This window comes from Cimex lectularius, unplaced genomic scaffold, assembly GCF_000648675.2.
Source record: "Cimex lectularius strain Harlan isolate CLEC.00 unplaced genomic scaffold, Clec_2.1 scaffold60, whole genome shotgun sequence".
Taxonomy (NCBI): domain Eukaryota; kingdom Metazoa; phylum Arthropoda; class Insecta; order Hemiptera; family Cimicidae; genus Cimex; species Cimex lectularius.
In genome coordinates this window covers 2043640-2053469 of record NW_019392643.1, presented here as the reverse complement: position 1 = coordinate 2053469, position 9830 = coordinate 2043640, and the positions used below count along the sequence as shown (strand labels likewise).

At 35.5% G+C, this 9830-nt stretch overlaps 1 protein-coding gene and 1 non-coding gene across 2 annotated transcripts; both read left to right on the top strand.

Moving 5' to 3' along the window:
• The first annotated feature begins 257 nt into the window (after positions 1-257).
• Positions 258-330, top strand: Trnav-uac. The gene has a single exon. It is a non-coding gene; the product is annotated as a tRNA-Val (tRNA).
• Positions 331-2317: 1987 nt separating this feature from the next.
• LOC106661262 lies at positions 2318-9505 on the top strand. Its single transcript, XM_024230255.1, has 4 exons — positions 2318-2673; positions 5830-6100; positions 8145-8283; positions 8625-9505. The coding sequence occupies exons 2-4, from the start codon at positions 5852-5854 to the stop codon at positions 9020-9022; spliced, it is 786 nt and encodes a 261-aa protein (XP_024086023.1). The 5' UTR covers positions 2318-2673; positions 5830-5851; the 3' UTR covers positions 9023-9505.
• Positions 9506-9830: the final 325 nt, after the last annotated feature.

Genomic DNA, 9830 nt, shown 5'->3' with positions numbered 1-9830 from the left:
TCGTGACCTCGATCCACTCGGACATCAACTCCCCATCTCAACCCCACCTTATGAGTTTTCCCTCCTTTTGCCATTTTTCAATTGTCGTCGTAACTATTTATTTTATTAGGTATTTTAATTAGTAAAAAAATACTTAACATAATTTATTTAATTATTTAATTTAATATGTTCGTTTTTATGTTTTATTATCTGAAAGTATACAAAACCTATACGCCATAAATACGTACCAACATCGGATACATAAATTGTACTAAATCGGTTCCGTGGTGTAGTGGTTATCACATCTGCTTTACACGCAGAAGGCCGCCAGTTCGATCCTGGCCGGAATCATATTTTTTTTTTTATAAAGCCCCGATTATCTGTTATTGTTAATTGGTTTTTAATGATACAGGCCGTAAATTTTAATTACACGGCTACAAATATGAGATTAGCCAGTGTAACAGATTCTTTCTTAATTCAGTCGTGAAGTGATCAACTTCTTTCATGTGATGACACACATGAACACACGTATCCATAAACGCGAATATTGTGGAAGGTTTGAAACATGAATAAGCAAACAACATGAAACACGAAATAATAAGAAAAATACATAAAATAAGCCGGATATATAGGTTAAAGTAAAAAGACGTGAAAATAAGATTGAGAAAGCCAATATTCAGTGTTGAAGATTGACGATTTAAAGGTTTGAAGAAAACATGATTCTACTCGAAAAATAAAATCGGCAATTAAAATTTGAAGATTAAAAAAACAAACATTTTTCAATTTTGCAATTTCTTAAGATTCGAAAAATCAAAAAATTCTAACTGGAAGGATCCAATATTTAAAAAATCCATGATTAAACTGGAAAAAACGAAGCACAGACTCGAAACATTCGATGTTTAAAGGTGGAATAGTCAATCCATGGCTAAAGTTGAAAAACGGGTGGTGTCGGTGGCCGCAACGGTTTGCATTGACACGTAGCTCATCACTGTAAGGTAAAGGTCCCGAGTTCGAATCCAGCTGCATTCGAATCCAATTCGAACCCGACATATTTACAAATGGGCTTTTTTTCAAAAACACCGGCACCCCGAGGGTTGATATAACCTCTGCGAACCCTCGTTAAAAAAAGTTGAAAAAGTATGTATCAGGCTTAAAAGCGATCATTCAGTGCTGAAGATTGAAAATTTAAAGGCTGGAAGAAAACATGATTCCACTCGAAGGGAGATTCAAAACATCATCATCTAATGATAAATATTGAAGAGTTAAAGGATGGAAGAATTCATGAACCAGCTAAAAAAGTCGAAAACACAGACTATAAGATTGATTAATCAATCGTGAAGATTTGCACGTCACAGAATTCACTGTCAAAGGTTGAACATTTAAAGGTTCGAAGAAAACATGATTCCACTCGAAAGTCAAACAGGAAGACTCAAAACATCATCATCGAATGTCAAAGATTGAATAGTTAAAGGCTATGATACAGCTCAAAAAAGTAGAAAACGTTGACAAAAACATGAATCAATCTTGAAGAATTGAAGAAGGGTACGTAATTAAATGTCATACATTAAAAAGTTAAAGACATGAAGAATTCACGATTCAGCTCAAAAAGTCAAAATTGTACGATTGATCCTTGTTGAAGAATAAACTATTTCAACATCTGAAGATTTGAAAAAATCCATAATTCTATCTGGAAGGGAATTAAGAATTTCCTCAAAATGTCGAAAACGAAAATTCTAACATTAGACCTTATGTTTCAATTAATTAAGGTTCTTAGTTGAGATAAAAAAAGTCAATGTCACGAGCGGGATTCGAACCCACGAACTTCGGCTAGAAATGGCAAAAAGGAGGGAAAATTCAAAAGCTGGGGTTGAGATGGGAAGTTAGTGTCAGAGTGGATCGAAGTCACGATAGCTCAAGTGGTAGAGCAGCGGCGTATCTAGCNGATATTGTTTGGTCAAGCGGACCACGAAAACTAGTGAATTAGACCATATGGTTGGTGGTAAATTTGCTGCAAAATTGAAGGGTTCAGAATTGCGGTCTGTGATTTGATTACTTGGAGATGCGGTCTGGTGTCTCACGATCTCCAAATAATCATTAACTAACAGTCACTAAACACCATACATTTCTATGATTTGATTTGAATGAAGTTCGAAATTGCTGCTTCAAATAATCTACAGTTGAACCGCTCTCAAGACGGACAAAATTAGGTAGACATGACTGGGTAACTCTAGTTGAGGTGAATTTTTCTAACTTAGCTAAGGGTAAAAAATGATGCGGGCCTGATATATATATATATTTATTTTTTATTTTTTATTTTTTTTAATTTTGTGTAGGTGTTTGGTTTATGTAGTTCTGTGGGCCAAGGACGCACGGACGACCGGAATTTCAATTTTGTCATCTAGAACAGGAACGCCCTGCAAACGTAAAACCTGTTGAACGGGAATTCGTCCCGGCTCACGGAAGAAAGCATTGATGTCATGCGAGAAAGTTTTCGCTGAATTACAAATTGAAAAAAATAAATAAAAAAAATAAATGACCACCAAAGCTCCGAAGAAAGCGGAAGGGAGGCATCCTCAAACGGAGGGGGTCCGACGACCCATTTTGCAGAGAAACGGGTCGCTAACAACAATCTCAGCTGGACCACCGAGAGTAATGTTCCTCCACCTCTCATCGTACCTAACGACCATATCATAAGTAAGTTACAACTCGTTTTAATCATAATTATTTTCTTCGTTATTCCATCATCATCAGGCTCACTATATCAGAAATTCATTAAAAGGGACTGCCACCAAATTTCAAAGAATAATAAAATAGACCATTGGCCTTTGTCATATTTTTTCCATGCTGACAAAGAGATAGAAAAGGTTTATGATCGAACGAGGGAGAGGGAGTGAGTGAGAGAGAGAGAGAGAGAGAGAGAGAGAGAGAGAGAGAGCGTGATAAGTGAATGAGTGAATGAGAGAGAGAGAGTGGTGTGTATGTGTGTGAGAGAGAGAAAGAGAGAGAATGAATGAGGGGGAGTGAGAGAGAGATCGTGATAAGTGGGTGAGTGAATGAGAGAGAGACCAGAACTATAAAAGTTTCTTAAGTTCATTAATCAAATTAGGTATAAAATCTACAAATAATAGTTATTTTATCTACAACCCCTTAGCAGAACTAAATTATGATCAACCTTTTCGTCTTTTCTTTAATGTCACATTTTGAAAATGGCTTAATCTAATCATGCGGTTTTCCTTCTAATTCAACGACTTGGTGTGAGAATGAGAGTGATAAGTAAGTGAGTGAGAGAATGGGTGGGTGAGAGAGAGAGAGAGAGAGAGAGAGTGATTGAGCGAGTGAGGGGTGTGAGTGAGAATGAGTGAGTGTGAATGAGAGAGGAGAGAATGAGTGAGTGAGAGTGTGAGAGAGAGAGAAAGAAAGAGTGGGTGAGAGAGAGAGAGAGAGAGAGAGAGTGAGAGAAAGAATGAGTGGGTGAGAGAGAGGCCAGAACTACAAAAGCTTCTTAACGTTCTCTAATCCAATTAGGTATAAAATCTACAAAAAATAGTTACATTATCTCCATCTCTACCACTAAACTATGTTCAACCTTTTCGGACTCGTGCAACTGGACTCCTCGTCATACTTGGCTGCTTGGGCTACTATTGAATAATTAAACGCTCACTCCTCGTCAGCCGTAAATGTTCTACGCTACAAAGATGAACTTGCTGACTGATCCGTAGCAGCGGGTTTAATGACCGTTGTTGCAAGGTACACTCGAACTTGCGCGTAGAATTTTAAGGATCAGAAACCCTGCAAGTCCGCGATACGTTGACCTTCTATAAAGTTGAAGATGGGTAAAACGGCGAAAGATTGGTCCGTGTCGCCTCTGCCTAATGAGGAAGACCACTTCTGAGCCCTCTTATGGCATTAAAACCAATAAAACGTAATAACTGAAGTTAATATAATTATAACTATATGGTACTTATTATTATATCAAAAAACTAAAATAATCAAGATTGTAAAGCTAAGCACCGATAGTCAAGTGTCCGACAAAAGGAAAATGCAGGCAACCCTCCAAAATGCTGAGTCATACACGTTTTTCTTTTCTACATTCTTTGAAGATTCAATTTTTCAAATTTAATTAGGGATTCTTTGTGCCTTTGTGTATCGATTCTTCGAGATTCAATTCTGTATTCTTGACATCTGCAACACTCGACTCTTCGAGATGAAAAGTTTTTTGGTATCTTTGAAATTCTTCAATATACAAAATAGGATCCTGTAAAATGTTTTGAATATTCTACTCTTCAAAATAGAATTATGTATTCTTCGAGCCTTTAAATCTTTAATCTGTCGAATCTTCAAGATTGATTTTCTTTATTTTAGTCGATTTTTGAAAATATTATTCAGCTGAATCATGACTTATAGCCTTTAACTCTTCCATCTTTGACTTTTTGAGCTGAATCGTAGATTCTTAGCTTTGAAATTTTCAATGTTTGACAACGAATCAAGTATATGTAGATTCTCCAAGTCTGGTTGATTAATCTTATATTCTTTGAATTTTTGAGCTGAATTGTAGATATTAGCCTTTAAATATTTAATTTTTGACATTGAATTACGTATCCTTACATTCTTCAAGATTGGCTGATCAATTTTCTTGGCGCTGCCTTGTCCTTTTGACCTGAATCATGGATTCTTCAAGACTCTAACTCTTCACTATTTGACATTGAATTACGTATTTTTCAGGATTGATTGTCCAATATTTTAGTCTATATTTTTGAATTTTCGAGCTGAATCATGAATTCTTCAAGGCTTTAACTCTCCAATCTTAGACAGTGAATTACGTATCCCTGGGTTTTTCAAGATTGGTTGATCAATCTTGTAGTCTTTGACCATTTTAGCTGAATCTTGAATTGTTCAACCCTTTAACTCTTCAATCTCCGACATTGAATAATGAAGCTTTGAGTCTTCCTGTGTGACTTTCAAATAAACATTTTTGAGTTTCCTGTTCAGGTTTTGGTTTTCTACCATCGATTCTTCGAGTCTGAGCTTCAAGATTAATGGATCAATCTTTTAATTTCGGTTTTCAACTTTTCGTGCTAAATCATGGATTCTTAATCTTGAAATTTTCAATAGTCGACGTTGAATTAACTATTCTTCGAATTTTCAAAATTGTTTGTACGACCTTCTAGTCTTAGTTTTCAAATTTCTGAGCTGAATCATAAATTCTTTGAGATAGACTTTTGGATTTTTGGAATTTTCATAAATTGAAATGTGAGTTATTTGAGCCTTCGATTCTACTTTTCTGACATTTTTAGTTCGAATTATCATTTGACGCTGAAGAATTCTTCGAATTTTCAAAATGAATTGACCAATCATCATGAATAGTCTAATCATCGTTTTTGACTGTTTGATTAGAATCATGTTTTCTTCCAGCCTTTATACTTCTTTAATCTTCGACATTGAAATATTGGTGTTTTGAATTTCCGACATTGATTCGAGTCTATTCTTCATCTTTTCGAGTTGAATCTTGTATTCTTTCAATCTACCCTTCAAGATAGAATTTTGGATTCTTCCCATCTTCAGACTTTCATTGAATGATTCGAGTTTGTGCTTACGATTTTCCAGTCGAATCGTGGATTATTTTCTTCTTCAAGTTGAAATCACGTATCAAGTTTTTCTACCTTCTGGTCTGGATTGTGAACCTACTTTCACGTTGAATCATGTATTTACAATATTTTCGCATTGAAGGGATGTTTGTGTGTCGAGAGATTTGTCCATAGACGAAACATAAAACCATATTTAAACGAAATATATTCAAACTTCTTATTTCACACAAAAAGCAATTACAGTACAAAACAGATTTTATTTCAGGCAGATAGCTAATCGTAGAACAATGAGACAGGCTTTACTATGCCTCCTGGCCTTACTGTGGACGAGGATGACCCTAGGGGATGATTTGGAATCGGGACGCAACTACTTGCACTCGACGTTGAACAGGATCCAAATCGACAGGATGGAGCCGAAAGAAGAATCGGACAACTTCATTAACGACGACTACGGCTACAACAACATTGTTTTCAGCGACGACGATAAATGGGATACGATGAACGTTACTGGAACTCAACCGGCTCAAAATGCCCATGTAAGTTAATTAAATTCATAATTTATGTTCTACCTAAAGTTTCGCACTTATGAAAACCGTTTGATTTATTTCTGTAAAATATGTATCAACATTTCGCTAAATAACTCAAGTTGAGAAGACCAGCAAGTAACATGGACAGTTGTTCCAATTTCGAAACTGTTTTTTATAATTCGTTCCTAATAATTAAGAAGTCAGTGAGAATCGTGGATTCTTCGAGTCTTTAAACAGGGATCCAATCGGGGTGCCGGTGGCCGCAACGGTTTAGGCGTTGACACGGCGGTCATCACTGTAAGGTAAAGGTCCTGGGTTCGAATCCAGCGGCCCTGCATTCGAACCCGACATACTTACAAATGGTTTTTTTTTCAAAAACACCGGCGCCCTGAGGGTTGATATGACCTCTGCTGTTGCGAACCCTCGTTAAAAAAAGAAAAAAGAAACATTCCTCTTCGATATTGCATTAAATATTCTTCGAATGTTAGAGATTGATGATCAGCCTTTGAGAATAATAAATTGATGGCAAACTTACGTTTTACTCATTTATTCATCGAGTCTTTAACCCATTAATGTTTAACATTACTTATTCTTCGAATCTTCAAGATTGATTAAACAGTTTTCTGGGCACCGTTTTTTATTTTTTTTAAAAAAAGCTAAGTCTTGGATCCTTAATTTTGAAATCTTCAATAGTCCACATTGAATTACGAATTCTTTTAATCTTCAGGATTGATTAACCAGTCTTCTAGCCACCGTTTTTGACGTTTTGAGCTGGATCATGGATTCTTCAAGCCTTGAACTCTTCATTGTATGGCATTAAATTGCATATCCTTAAATTCTACAACATAAATCAATCTGACAGTATCCATTTTTTAATTTTTTTAAAGCTAAATCTTGGATCCACAATCTTGAAATATTCAATAGTCCACACTGAAATACGAATTCTTCGAATTTTCAAAATTGATTGATCACTCTTCTAGTTTCCGTTTTGTGCTGGATCTTGGATTCTCCAAGGTTTAACTTTTCACTCTTTAACATTAAATTACCTATTCTTGATTCTTCGAGATTGATTGATCAGTCGTATAGACTAGGTTTTCGACTTTTTTAAAAGCTGAATCGTGGATTCTTTAAATCTTAAATAGTTGAATCTGTAAGATTGATTAATCAATTTTATAGCCTGATTTCCACATTTTTAGCTGAATCATGGATCTTTAATCTTGAAATTTTCAATAGTCGACATTAAATTAACGATAACAATAATCGAATAATTATTCAGAAATCGTGAGATGCAGTCTGGTGTGTGTAGGTTTCAGAAAAACATTTTCTTTATCGTGCCAACGTTTCGATCTTTATTGAGATCATCTTCAGGGCCTGGGATTTACAAACTTTGTTTAAATTTAACAAATACATGTAGGATGTGGAAAATTCTTCGAATGTTCATTCTTCGAATCTTTCGATATTCTTAGTATTCTTCTAATGTTCAATGTTGATTTATCAGTTTTTTAATTTTCATTTTCACTTTTCAAGCTGATTGAAGCTGAAAAATTCTAGAAATCTTCATTCTTCGACATCGAATGGTGGCTTTTGAGTCTGTGTTTCCGACTTTTCGAACTGAATTATTATTATTACTGGATTATCAGTATTTGAATATTCAAACTTCAACATAGAATGATGGATTTTTCAGTTCAACTTACACCTTTTGAGTTGATCGATGATTCTTTCAGCCTTTAATTTTCAACCATTCACATTGAATTATGTATTCTTCGAGTCTACGACATGGAATGATAAATCTTTTAGTATCGTTTTCTACTTGTCCAATTGAATCGTGGAATCTTAGCCTTTGAAGCTTTAATTCTTCGACATCGAATGATGACTGTTTTAGTTTTGTATACGACTTATCAAATTTTAATTACATACTACCCATGTTAATCAATGTAGTCTATATGCATTCTTTATCTTCAATAACCGTTTCCAAATTCTTCTAATATTTAAAACCTAGCTATTATTTACGCTCACTAATGTTATCCGCCTCACAGAAAACTTTTTGTTTCAGGAAGGATACCAGATCTACTCTCCGGATGCAAAGCCGGACATACCGGTTGAAGATCTAATCAATTTGATTTTTTCACCTCTTAACAAAGAAGAACCAGTGCGGGAAGAAACCAACGGAAATCCATATCCGAGCTTGCAAGGTTCGAAAATTAATTTACAAAACTTCTTATTATCCTAAGTAAAAGTTATTTTATCCCTCAGAAGCCACCCTTCTTTTTTCAAGTTAAATTGGATAAAATGATTATTTTAAAAATTCCTGATTTTTCTTCATAATTATTTTGGCATTGTGTTGTAATTTGTATTATGGCAGTGATTTTCTGACAAATTTATTTGTCGATATTCGAACATTAGAAATCAACACAGTGCTAAAAGAAGAAAAATGTGGGATAAGGTTTTCGTTTTAAGCCTACTGACTTTATTTCTTATTACAAATTGTATAAATAATTGTACAAACTAGTTTGGTGACTTTGGCCCGTTCTAGATGCAGAAATGAAACCGGAAATAGAAAACGGGGCAAGTCAAAAGCCGAGTGGCTACTATTACTACTTTTACCCGCTGAAGAATCTGGAAAGCCTGAAGGACCATGAAAGTTATTCGGATCTGCCGGCAGAGCTGGCCCAGGTGTTGAAGATGATTAAGCCGATGATGCCTATGATGCCGACGATGCCGACAAAAATGACCACCCCCAAGACGCCGGTCGGACCTCTTTTCGCCTCGATGCTCTGGTTCGTCGGAACGGCGCTTGTCTTCATCGTTTCTATTCTTCTCATGCCCAGAGTCAAAATCGTGAAAGTCAAATCTCTCCCGGAAGGTTTCGACAACGGGTTGGACAAAATTGACGATAAATTTAATAAAATCATACAGAATTTGAGGAAATAATTTTCAAATGACTTAAATATATATATATTTTTCCAATTTATTAATCTGAAAAATATCGACTGAATGTATTATATGCCGGTCTAGTCAGTGTGTTTTATTTTTATAAATAATGTCGGACGGTGATGGGCTTCGGTTTTTCTATGGTGATGGACGATGTAATTGTGCTAATGATTCGACCAATTCAATGGACACTTTGTTCGGGGAATTTAAAAGGAACTGGGACGATTTCTCTTGCACTTTTATGTGCTTCGTTCCTTTATTGTACTAAAGATTGTGTTATATTTGTTTTTCATGTGTTCAAATATTTTTGCAATACTTGTTTTATGTGTAATTATTTATTGTACAATGATTGTACTTTTGTATGTCAGGAATTTTATCATTATTGACAGTTGCACCAAAATAAATTAAACAAACGATCATTTTTGTTGTGATGTATGTGTCATATGGTAAGCTAATTGCTGAAGAAAAACTGAAGTTTTTACATTTTAAAATATAATCCATGAAGGCAAAAGTTGTAAAATGTACAGTAAACCACCAATGCCATTCCATCCCGTCAATTAAGGCAACATAACTTTTGTTTTTTTTAACTTTACGAGGGTTCGCCGCAGCACAGGTCATATAAACCCTCGGGATGCCGGTGTTTTGAAAAAAAGCCCATTTGTAAGTATGTCGGGTTCGAATGCAGGGCCGCTGTATTGGAACCCGGGCCCTTTACCTTACAGTGATGAGCGCCGTGTCAACGCCTAAACCGTTGCGGCCACCGACGCCCCTCAACATAACTTTACCATTCAACAGTGCTTGAGCGGAA